This window comes from Peromyscus californicus, unplaced genomic scaffold (genome assembly GCF_007827085.1).
Source record: "Peromyscus californicus insignis strain IS unplaced genomic scaffold, ASM782708v3 Scaffold_21__1_contigs__length_65335640, whole genome shotgun sequence".
Classification (NCBI taxonomy): domain Eukaryota; kingdom Metazoa; phylum Chordata; class Mammalia; order Rodentia; family Cricetidae; genus Peromyscus; species Peromyscus californicus.
The window spans coordinates 41,071,632-41,084,428 of record NW_026294514.1 but is presented as its reverse complement, the minus strand read 5'-3'; the positions used below and the strand labels follow the sequence as shown (position 1 = coordinate 41,084,428).

General features: G+C 42.6%; 1 protein-coding gene across 2 annotated transcripts in view; it reads left to right on the top strand.

The window, feature by feature from the left end:
• L3mbtl4 (L3MBTL histone methyl-lysine binding protein 4) overlaps positions 1-12,797 on the top strand; it is a 448,777-nt gene that overhangs the window by 124,870 nt on the left and 311,110 nt on the right. For both annotated transcript variants that reach the window (XM_052750167.1, XM_052750168.1), the window contains one exon: positions 9,590-9,681. In XM_052750167.1, the coding sequence (XP_052606127.1) occupies positions 9,590-9,681 (92 nt within the window). The remainder of the gene's footprint in view (positions 1-9,589; positions 9,682-12,797) is intronic.

The following is a 12,797-nucleotide window of genomic DNA, read 5'->3' as shown; positions in this document are numbered from 1 at the left end:
CCTGTCTTATCCTGTTCTGTTGACTGTCTTTGCCGTCATGCATTCTTGTCATCTCTCTCTTCCTTTGCACTTGCAAATCTCTCAAATCTGGACGGCTCTTGCTACTTAGCTGGCATGTGCTTTTCATTGTTGGCATGTTAGGCTGACCTATAAGCTTGTTCATCTTCTGTCCTGTCACAGTGACATCGGAGCTTCAGGGCCAGCTGCTGCTTCTCTAGTCTTTGTCTTGTCCAGGAACAATTGATAGCACTGACCTCTGGGTCCCTTTGGAAGCAGCTGCCACCTTGGCTTTCACACCTCTCTGCGTCATGGGAACTCTGCATGCTTTGCTCTTGTACCTCGGGGCTCTCATTCTGCTTCCTACTCACCTTCGATAGGAAAAAAGATGAGTTGCTATGTTGTGATTTGTATTATTATAGATTATTCTACATGCCTAAAATAGAGCATCTCTGAAAACACTTTTATTTTTCTTGAGCATTCTGTGTTTGCACACATTCATTTCTTCTTGGAAGCTCAGAATGGAGCCTTAGGATCATTTTTACTCTCTCTCTCTCTACCTCCCCATCCTGTTGGTAGGCAATTGCTGGCTGTGGCATGCCTGTGGAATGTCTGCACTTTCCCTTAGTTTCCTTCCTACCTGTCTCCAGGGAACATGCCTCTAAGCCCTTGCTACCTCTAGCCCTTTCCTCCTCTAGCCCATGGTCATTCTCTGCCATCAGTCTTCTTGTCTCACTAATTCCATTCTTGCCTAGTGCTGGCTCCTAAGTCCTGCTGGTCTTGAGCCTCCTAAGTCCCCAGTGATTCAAGAAACCAGGAGAGTCAAGGTCAGACTACGGTAGCTGACTCTCATCCTGCACAGTCTCCCTCTTCCTCTTAGGGCACAGTGACCCACCACCTGCCCTGAGGACTCCTATAGATTTATGCTCAGCGCTGTGGAGATGCTGGCATTTGCAGAAGCCTGTCCTTATTTTTCAGCTTTGCTCTAGCTTTGTGCTGCTCCCCACTGGGTTACAGGCTAAATTAGTTTGTCTTAAAGAATGGTGACCTCCCAGACCTTTCTCCTGATCAGAATGAATCCTCCTTTTGTGCTGTTCCCAGATACGCTGCTTAAATTTCTCAACCAGTACAAATTAACTCTGTGTGTGTCTTTCTCCATCATACCGTCACACACAACCGTGTGTGTGTGTGTGTGTGTGTGTGTGTGTAATATGTGTGGGTGATCTTGATCTGCCTATAGCATGCCTCTCCTCCCCCAAGAAAATGGTAGGTATAGATGAGAGTCAAATTCTCTGCATCTCACAGCACACATAACCTGCGTGACCCCAGGAGATGAATGGTTTTTAAATTTAGTACGACTGAAATGAAAAACAACCTGAATGTGATGTGCAAAAGGAAAATAGTGTAGAAAGAGCATGGAGAAGTTCTTACTGGAGTGACATGACAGAGGTATTAAAATGAGACTTTGGAGAGGTTACCTACAATTGAAGGGTTGCTGCTTCAGGGGCTTTGTTCCTGGCAGTGATATGCTGTTTCCATGAGGACATTGCATTCCTTGCCATGAAAGGTTCATTGTTCAGAATATTTCATCATGAAGACAGTTCTGGTGATGCCAGTTGTTTCTCATGTGTCCTCTGATGAAGACTAGCCATCTATCCCTTTAGAAACAGAGCTGAAATATCACACAAAAGATTGTATTCGTGGCAAATGGAGTCAGAAAGGAACTGTTCTGAGACACTGGTCTCATTGTTCACGCCATAATATTTTCATTTTAGTTCAGAAAGTTGCTGTGAATACTGTGTGGTTCCCTAGTACTGGGTGTGCCCAAGTGTGAGGCTCCTCTGCCACTGACGTTTCAGTTTCAGTCTCAGTCTGTGCTCTCTGAGGTGGGGTAGACAGGAGCAAAGCGGAATGTCAGAGCGTGGAGCAGCCAAAGTTCTGTTCACAGAGCATGGGTATTGGGCTCTAAATAGGACATCTTTGTAAGACAAAAATGGAGGCATATAAAAAGAAATTTAAGATTTGGAAAAAAATCACAAGGCTAGATAATTATAAAGGCTCGTCTCCACTAAAACAGCATGCTATGCTTTTTATGTTAAGAGATTTTGTGATTGCCTATGTAGTGTGTGTGTGTGTGTGTGTGTGTGTGTGTGTGTGTGTGTGTGTGTGTGTGTGTGTAAATGCATGCCACAGTAGATGCATGGAGGTCAGAACACAACTGATGGAGTGGTTCTCTCCTTCCACTGTATAAGTTCTGAGGATTGAACTTAGGCATGGTGGCAAGCATGTTTATTTGCTGAGCCATCTTGTCAACCTATGTCTTAGGGACTTGTAAGTGAAGAACTGAGCATAAAAATGTGTTTTATATATTTTACACATATAAAACATACCTGTATGAAGAATTAGCAAAGTAAAGTTTTTGTTAATTTAGTAGCCTTAGTTACTCAGAATGGTAGACCCCAAATGATAATGTAAGACATGGCTGTTTTTGGTGTAATCTCAAAAGCCCCTAAAAGTTGAGGTGTTCCTGGCCTGGGATAGGGAATGCTTAGTCTGTGAACCTCCTTTTGAAATGTGATAAGGCCACCTGTGTCTGCTAGATGCTGTGGCTGGTTTGGAAGAGGAATACATTGGGGGCTGAAATTGTTAAGTGATCTCCTTTAGTAAAGGCATGGCTGCCCCGGGGAAATGTGCCTATGTGTTAGTATCAGGACATACGAGTACCTCTGAGACCATCTGTCATGGTACCAGCCTTCTTCCCGTCCTGACCATAGATTTACCCTTCTTGCCTTAGGTTCTAAGCTGGTTATTTTGCCATATCCTTAGACCTGTTTCTCCCAGCCATTGACTCCACGCCACTGCCTAGCTCAGAATTGGAGTCCCCTCATCCCACTCTGCCTGGTTTTGGAAGTTCTCTGGCTGCACTCACTGTGCCCCCATCTCTTCCCTTCACTGATAGTGTCTGTGGGTCTGCACCTTGGACTCAAATCCAGACAACATGTCAGTCAGTGGATGACCCTGACTGTGGCCACTTAACGTGCTTTGTCAGCTAAGACTGCTGCTGAATGTGAATGTTCACAGCCATGTCATCTCCTGTAGTCACAGAATAGCACACTCAAGCATTCCCAGCCAGTTGTGGGCTCACAGTGCCACTTGGTCAGTGAATTCTGCTGCCAACGTCTTTCTTTCTTTCTTGACATTTTCCTTGAATCCTCTTATGCTTTTTTGTTCCATACTGTGCTTTCAATTTTTTTCTTTGCTCACATGGGTGTGCTCGAAAAGCCAGTATACCTGAAGGTATGTGTGTGTGTGTGTGTGTGTGTGTGTGTGTGTGTGTGTGTGTGTGATGAATGTGTGTGTTGTATGTGCATGTGTATGTGTGCACGTGTATGTTTGTGTGTGTGCATGTGTGTGTTTGTGCATGTGACAAACCTGTATTTTGTGACTAATTCAGGGTCAAGCTGTCATTTCTGTAAACTTTCACTGGATGGAAGAAGTCACTGTGGATTGGGCTGAGGTCAACTATAGCAAACACCTCAGCCTTACAGACGAAGCTGAAGGCTTTTCAAATGCCCCAGCTCACACTTTTGGTGAAGGAAAAAGATGACCCTGATTATTTCCACACATGAGAAGCATTTGTGTTGCTATTATTTTAAAGCCAGGCCCACTCAGTCTTGTAAGAAAATGACTTCACCATGGAAGCTTGATAGCCTCTCATGTCACCAAATAGGCCAGGATTTAGCTGCAGGCCACCTGTGTCACCCAGAAAACCCTGGGATCCTCTAGTACATGAAAACATGAGAAATGGGTGCATACCTGCTGCTCATCTCCCCCTCCTCCCAAGCCCTGTATTCACTCTCAGGAGCCATTGGGAGATCATCTCACTCACACCATTACCTGCCCGTACATACCTCAGTTGTGATGATGTTGGGGACTTTTTACTTCACCCATCAGGAGATTTAGCTGTGGACTAGGATGCAGCATCAGTGAGCCTCTCAACCAACAGGATGCCGGACCATATATGTTGCAGGGCGTAGTCTTCGGTTTATACCACTTTGTGCCTGGGGTGTGGGATGTTGGGGTGTGGGGAGCTGTGTGTATAATCTGCTGACTAAATCCAAGGAAGAACTCACTTTCCACCTACCAGAGCCATGCTGCTTGACAGCACTCATCAGCTTTGTACACAATCTGTATTTCATTGCTTTGTGCTCTTATTCCTGTGTAAGCATGCACACGTCTAATGAAATATGCATATGAACTATGCTAAACTCTATTTAATGAATATTTGCAAAATGATAATTATGTTCTTGTCATAACCATACTTGTTTAGACTTACGTTTGGGTATTTTTATTTTCTCCATTTTGTGCTATTGTACAGGCTGCAGTGATTGCTTTAAAATTTTTTTTAGAATAGAATATTGGATTAGGGTTGAATAGATCAACAAATATTAACACCTTTTGGCTATAAATATGTATAAACTCGACTTTCAAAACTTTTAATTAAAATCACAAAGCCACCACCAATGAGTGGGCTTATTAATGTGCCTGCAGATTTAATTTTATAGTATTGTTGAGCTAAAATGGTAATGATTGGGTGTGCATTTCTGTGATGTCTTGACTGCATATGGTAAAGTGAGACAGTCCTGTGCAATGGGTGTGGTAGGTCTAGGAACAGTTTATGTCAAACCTTCTGCAGCTGGGTGACTTCCCTATCCATCAGTATAACTCCAGAGTTGAGTTACTGATCTAACATTCAGTGTGGAAGCTGAGTGTGGCATGGCGAAGTCCGTAGTCCTGCTACTCAGCAGGCAGAGGTGAGAACTCTTAAACCCAGGAATCCAGCCTCAGTAACATGCCAGGACCTGTTTCTCCCCACTTCCCTACCCATTCTGTGTGTGTGTGTGTGTGTGTGTGTGTGTGTGTGTGTGTGTGTCTGTCTGTCTGTCTGTCTCTCTCTCTCTCTCTCTCTCTCTCTCTCTCTCTCTCTCTCTCTCTCTCTCTAACATACACACATATATACAATATGAATGGAAAGAAGTGTATATATATATATATATATATATATATATATATATATGATCACATGTACACTTGTGTACACACACATGTCATATCTGTGCTACAGCTACATAATTCAGTACCTAGCATAGACTAAAATGTATATTAAGAAGTGACAGATAGTATACAAAGATATTTTCTACATCAATATTTATCAGAAAGCTAACAATTAGAATAGTTCACTATAGCCAGTCTGTGGAGTGAAAAATGAAATTTAGGATTTTCAAATCTGTATGTCTGATTTGCAAATCTATATGTCTATCTAATGTTCTATAAAACAAGTGCTTTGTTTATAGAATGGTTCAGAGAATTGCATAAAAAAATAAGATACACTGAAGCAGTGTGTGTAATTATTGGTTCTTTCTATTCAGGATAGTTAAGAAAAATGAGTTGGTCAGATATCCATGAATAATTTTTTTGCTTGCTTGTTTTTTTTTTTAATGAGGCGGAGTCACATGTAGTCCAGGCTAGCCTAGAACTTGCTCTGCAGCTGGGTTTGGCCTTAGACTCCTCTAAGTCTCTTGCCCCCATTTCCCAAGTACTAGGATCACAGGCGTGTGCCGCCACCAAGCTCTTGAATACATTTTTAAGGCCCAAAGTGGTATTAGGTCTGCCTTTGCCTTTAAGTCATCAGACAAGCATTTATGATCAGGCAAGATAACAGCTTGCAAGATGGGGAAGAGCAAAGCCAAGGACATGCTGTCTTCTCAGGGCCTTGTGTTCCAACTCAAAGTAGACAAACTCAGCTGGTGCCTCTCAGTAATTCTCACACTGCAGAAGCAGAAGCAGGGGGATCCGAATTTCAGGCCTGCTTGGGCTACATAGTGAGACCCTGCCTGCCTCAAACAATTAACAAAGTAAATACACTGTTCAGTTCCAGCTAATGTAAGTCTTGCAGGAACTAGAGAAACCATGTGATGGGAGACAGAGAGGGAGCAGGTGGTGGGAGAGGGCCTGTCCCCAGGCTGTGGTGCTGGCAAGCCATTGTGCATTCCATGTCCCTTGAAGGTGCCATATTGCTGAGTAATCCTCTTGCTCTACTAAAATATTTAATTCATTGGAAGTTTCTGTTGTCTGATTTTATGTATTCTTTTTATGATGATTGTTAAAAGGTTCTCTGCACACTTATATAATCATAATAGAAAGTCTTAGATACGATTTACTTTGGGCGAAATGATAATGTATGACAATCAGAAATATGATTAAATTGAGAAATTACACAGAGTCTTTTTAAGAACCCAGCTGTTGCAGAGAATGAGATATCTATATTTGCTTTAGCATCAGTTCTGCTGTATTTTTTTTTTTTGTAAAGCACATAATTGTAAGGCAGTAAAATGCTTGTGTGAAAACAGGGAAGTTGAATAATCTTCCTGGAACATCATCAGGGTTTGTCACATCGCTTTCTCTGGGAAGCAAATGAAAAAAATCTCATGTTGGGAGATACTGAAGCAACCACAAAGCTTTTAGCAACATCGTGGGCCAAGAAGCTACAGGCTCCTAGATGGGCTCCCATTAGGATGGCTTGGTATTTCAGAAGAACTAGAAAATCCACCAGTCACAACTCCGCCAGTTTCCTTTGATGATTAAACTGCTTTCTTACACTCCAGCAGTGTGTTTCTCAGCAGCAACAAGCTAATGCTGGGGCTGATAGAGGATGTTAACATCCATGCTTTTGGTGCATGTTTTAGGCATAAGTAGTGTTGCCTAAATTTAAATGATTTCCCTCTGTTGTCAGCGAGGTACATTGAGTACTAAAGGGAAATAATGCATATTATGTATTTTTCATCTCCTGGACCAGGCAGAGGGTCCCACTTTAGACCTTGCTGCTCTTTGTAGAATAGGAGGCTGACAAAGAATTTGAATTTCAATATTAAAAGTCTGCGTGAATATTCCTTTCACCGTGTCTTGAGGTTGCTGGTGGTGGATCTAACAGGTTGCCTTATTGTCCTGGAAGATTTCAGATGCAGGGCGTGGAGGAGGAGGAGCCTTTCTTTCTGTCACTGCCAGTGGGGATGTAGTTCTGACCGGTCTACCATCTGCACCTTCTTCTGGGACATTAATACTCAGCCCTTTTAGATCAGTATCTCCAAGTGTATTTGTGTGTGTGTGTGTGTGTGTGTGTGTGTGTGTTAAAATAATAATCCTTGTAGAATATTTTGACTATAGAAAATGCAATAGGGAATATGTATTTACATTAATCGCACTGCCATATAAACTGCTGTTAATATTTTGCTGTTTTTTTCCAATTTCTTTTCTATTTATGTTTGCATTTGTTGGCACACGGGTGTAGTGCCTAGCACATAGAAGGTATTTTATAAATATGTTATTAGATGAGTGATACACACATGCACACATATACACACGCATATATACCTTATATGTTTATTTTTCTGCTTCATTTTTAATTGTCAGTCGCCTTTATTTATCAGGGTAGAAATATAATTTTTTTACATATACACATGTGCTCATCTGAATGCATGTGCATATGGGTGTATCTGTGTGTGGAGGCTAGAGGTCAAGTTTGATTGTCTTTCTCAATTGCCCGGTATCTTCTCTTTTGAGACAGGGACTTTTACTGAACCCAGAGACCACTGTTTGGCTAGATATGCTCTGTAGCAAGCCTCAGGAAACTGACTTTCTCTGCCTCCTGGCCAGTGGGTCTATAGGGACTTTTTTAAGGGATGCTGGGAATCAAACTCAGGTCTGCATGCTTGCAAGACAAGCGCTTTTCGCTTTTCGACTGAGTGTTCTCCCTGGCCTAAATGGGCTGTTTTGATGTCTGTTGATATTGTGGAAAGACTAAAGGAAGATAATTAGCATATCTATCACCTTACATAGTTATTTTTTTTAAAGGTGAGAACACAGAGAATTTCTCTGTGTGTTTTTTTTTTTAGCAGCTTTGAAGTATGCAGTATATTAACCGTGGTCACCATGTTATTTGATAACTCCTAAAACTCACTCCTTCTATGTAACTGAAACTACACCCTTTGACAAGCGTGTCCCCTTTCTCCATTCCCTGTTCTCCAGCTCTGGTTACCATCTGTATTCTCTTTCATTCTGAGGTTGATTTTGTTTAGACTCCACACATAAGTGAGATCATACCATATTTGCCTTTTTATGCTCACCTTATTTTATGTCTCCCATAGCAAAAATGTGAATATGAAAGGTCACATATACCCTTAGTCTCTTTAAGTTTCTTAATGACACATTTAATTATCAAAAGATTTCATTAAATTAAACACAGGATTTGATAATCTCTGAATCATATCTATCTACATCTCTGTCTCTATCTCTATCTCTATCATGTGTATGTGTGTATGTAATTTAACCTTCCTCCCCTGTTAATTCCCTTTTATGTCCTTGCCTTTCTGTTGGTGCATACTATTACCTTCAGCTTTTATTAGTGCAGAGCTGCTTTGTTGGTTAATTCCAGAGGAGACTTTGCTGAGGCACCTGTGGTAATTTTAAAGCCGTTATTTTTTTTCTAATTTTCATTATTTAAAAATGGTAATTTTTTTATTTCAGCGACCAAATATCAATCTGCAAAATTGGGAAAGCAGAAAAATCAAAGCAGGAGAAAGATTGGAAAACAAATTACTTATGTTCCTTGTACCAAAAGATGACTTCGTGTGAAATATGACTTCCATAGTTTTCATCTCACTTTTTTTTTTTTTTTTTTCGAGACAGGGTTTCTCTGTGTAGCTTTGTACATTTCCAGGAACTCACTTGGTAGCCCAGGCTGGCCTCAAACTCACAGAGATCCACCTGGCTCTGCCTCCTGAGTGCTGGGATTAAAGGTGTGCGCCACCGCCGCCCGACTCATCTCACTTTTAATCTACCACATATTTATCAAAAAAGGAGTTTTGTTTTCTAAACTCTCTTCCCTTCCTTAGTGTATTGTTTGCGTGACCTCTGCACAGCATACGTGGCATGTCTGTATAAAACATTGAATTAACTCCTTGATGGACATTTAATTTATTTCTAGTGTTTCATTGCTTTGTGGACTAGTAACCGAAGTCCTGTGTCTTGTCCCCTGGGTAGTCTACTGTGAGCCCATTAAGACAAGCTCCTAGAAGAACGGCCACATCAAGTAGAAGCCCATCATGACTGTTGGCAAGTAGGGCCACGTTTGCCAGGCTGCCTTCTGAGGCTTATGCCAACTGACACCCACCAAAGGCGTCATGGAGGTGAAAGGGGCGGGTTCAAAGGCGTCAGGCCATTGACTTGGAAGTCGACGGCATCCCTTTGCTGTCTCTGCTGGCGTCTTTGAGATGCCAACTGCAAGTTACAGGAGGCACCTAGTTGAGGTGTGTTCATGAGCTTGACTCCTGACACAGAAAGCTTAGTGTGGAGCCATGGATGAGGGAAGGTTCCTAGACAGGTTCAGGACATAAGTGGCCATGTCCTAACTAGTGGCTCTTTTGATCACCAACTTAAGCAGCCTACTGTTTGAGATTACCTTCAGTTACGTTTTTATCCTGTTTTTATTCCATCAAGAATTGCTTCAGGAAAAGTGTTGTATTTTCTCTTCTAGAACCTTCTGTGACTACAGGGGAAACCTGGTCCTGGGAGCAGTACTTAAAAGACTGGAGTGCTGTGGCCGCGCCGGTTGAGCTGTTTTCCAAGGTCAGCCTTAAAATTTCTCAAGGGGATTTAATTAGGGAATTTCCCTGAAATGAAAACATTTGCCTCGGCAGCTTGCCGATTAGTGAACTCATGGGCAGGGCTAGGAAATGACCCAGCAAAGCTAATCCGAACTTTAGTGTTTCAGAGTATACACTGGAGCTGGGTTTGTATCTAGCAATGCCACCTACCATCTCTGTGAGCCCGGGGCAAGTCATTCAGTCTTTCTGTGCCTCAGTTTCCCCACCTGTATAGTAGGAAAGATACCCGTCTCCTTGGATTTTTGAGAGACTAGATAAGTTGAACACATAAGGTACACAGAAGGCAATCTGCCCATTAATTAATCACCTTCTTCCTATTAGCTGATATCATTTGTATATGTCCACTCAAAGGATTATGATACACAGATCTATTTTTGTTTGTTGACTGACAGTAATAGATGAAGTGGGATGTTAAAAAAGATAGTGGGAGCCCCAGGTCACACCATTCCAACTAGGAAGATTTGCTGAGCAGTCAGGACAGACTTGTTTAGTTGAGTGCTTGGGCACCAGAGCCTGTGGTTGTATACAGGGACTCTTCTGCATTCAAAATTTACATCATTATATTGAATTTTAACTTTCAGTGAGAGGTGGACCTTGTGCTTGTGCTTGCTACACATCTCATGACACCTGCTGTGGTACCCTCAGATTCTGTTTCTGGTGAAATGACCAGTGTTTATCATTGTGGACGTCGTGATGGATAGGGAGAAAAGGACCATAAAGAGGAAGAGAGAGACCAAGTCCTGGCACCTCACAGTGAACAAATACTAAACACTTTAGTGGCTTCCGCAATAAAATAATGGGAAGGTTGAACCCTGGAAACTGAAAGCGTCTAGAACAGAGGCTTTAGCCGAGCCTGCGTATCATATAGAAAGGGATGAAGTGCTGATCTTCTTGAGGGCTGCCAAACCAGAATCTCAGGGTGGGGAGCGGGGAATGTGTAATCAGGAAGCCTCCATTCTGTGGGGCTCTGAGGTCTGCCTCCTTGGGAGGGGTGAGGGTGTGTAGATTCTGCTGAGTGCTTGGGTTCCCACCACCCTTCTTTGCTGTTTATTCCATCCACACCATGTCAGTCCATAGCACAAATGCTAGGCAAGTGCGTCTCTTTCTCTTGTATCTCTTAGTGTTTTCTGTGTTGAGTATGCATGTATGACCTGTTAATGTTGATTGACTTACAAGAAGACCTTTCTTTCTTTGGAGTTCCAGAAGGTCTTGGAGAAGGTGGCTTGGACCCAAACAGTCCAGTGTCTCTCACAGGCCTCTCCCTCTCCGCCTGTGCCCATCTCTGATTCTGGCCGTAGGATCATTGCAGGTCCATAGATAGAGTGGCCCAGCAGGGGGTAGAGAACCTAGGGCAGAAGAACCTGATCTGCATCCAGGAGGTGAGGTTTACCTAAGGACACAGCTGGTGACTCTGCGCCTACATTTGATGGCATTACTATCCAGAGTCTCCAGGTAACCTGGAGCTGGAAAGATGGAGGGATAATGATGGAAATAGAACTTACACGTGGACAAACTGCCTGTGGAGAACACTGTGCCTCAGATGTGTGCTGTACCCTCAGGTCGGGGTCCTAGCGCCGGGTTTAAGACACTAGATATCTGAGCATTGGCATACAGTGAAGGCGTTTGCAAAGCAAGGCGAGTTTAGGCAGGAGGCAGGAAAGTGTCAGATTCACTATCCCTCTGTTGTGTCCCTTCAGCCCAGACATAGAACATATTAGTGTCATTAGTTTATTCTGGACGGTTCTTTAAGGTCCATCAGCCATTGCAGAAATGCTTGGAGAGTGAAGCTTTCTCCTCTAGATTTCCCTTCTTGGTTTGGTGTTAATAAAAAAAAAAAGACACCCAGGGGAAACGGGAGACTTTTCTACTGAAGCAAATCAGGGCATCCGTGTTGGGAACCAAATTCTTAGGCTGTTGGGCATGAAGTGAAGTGTGCGTCCCTCCATTTTTTAGAGAGAGGAAGAAGTCTCACTGGAAAGCTCTTAGTGAGGGAAGGATGGTCAGGGGTCCCTGTGGAGGGAGATGCATGACAGGTGAGTGAAACTGGGTGGTCAGCACAGGATGCTCTCACATGGTCCTTTGGCTAATGAGATGACTGTGAGATATGTTTGACATTGTCAACTTTGAAGATACAGCAAAACATTAGTGATAGCACACAGAGCCATTGGACATGCTGGCTCCCTTTATCTTACCTCTGATCTGACAGGAAGCTGCTCATGTCTTAAGGCTCTGAGTATGCCAGAGGACATGTAGAGAGCATGAAGCACCAAGAGTCAATGGCATTCTCAGAATCTTGTTGCTCAGTTGGGAAAGAAGACATTACCTAAAATATGTTATTATGCATTTATATATGTATGAGCTTATTTATGTGTGTGCAAAACAGTGATAATTAAAGAAAATAAGACCATGATTATGAGGGAGGGAGGGAGGAGAGAGAGAGAGAGAGAGAGAGAGAGAGAGAGAGAGAGAGAGAGAGAGAGAGAGAGAGAGAGAGAGAGAGAGAGAGAAGGGAGACATGGGAGGGTTTGGAGATGGTAGAAGAATGGGGAAGATGATGATGTTTTGGAACGTATCTAAAAATCATCAAAGACTTGGATGAGAGGGAAAAGAAAAAGAAAAAGAACCCACATTGGTGAGTCAGACCATTACTCACGGACTGCACAGTGATGACTTTAGGAGACATTCTGTGTTAGAGTTATGGGCCTGTCTGACTGAGTGAGGAAAGAAAGAAGTGACTGTGTTTGCCTTGATCTCTTAGCAACTGAAGATGTCTGTGCTCAAGATCTGGTGTGACTCCAGCTTGACACTTGCATTTGAAGATGAATAAACATGCTTGTGATCGAAAACTTCAATGCCATCAAAAAGACAGAAGGTTGTGTCAGCCTTCCAAGAGGGAGCTAAACTCAATTTTATATTGACACCCTTGATTGTTAGTGTTCCTTTTGGTGTGCAAACATTATAATGATGTTGTTCACGCTAGCCACTGTGAATGAAGTTCTTTGGCCTCGTGTTAGTGTTAAAAATGGAACAAAGTTGTTTGCGTTTCTTGACTGGATTACTATTCTAAAGGCATTAAAG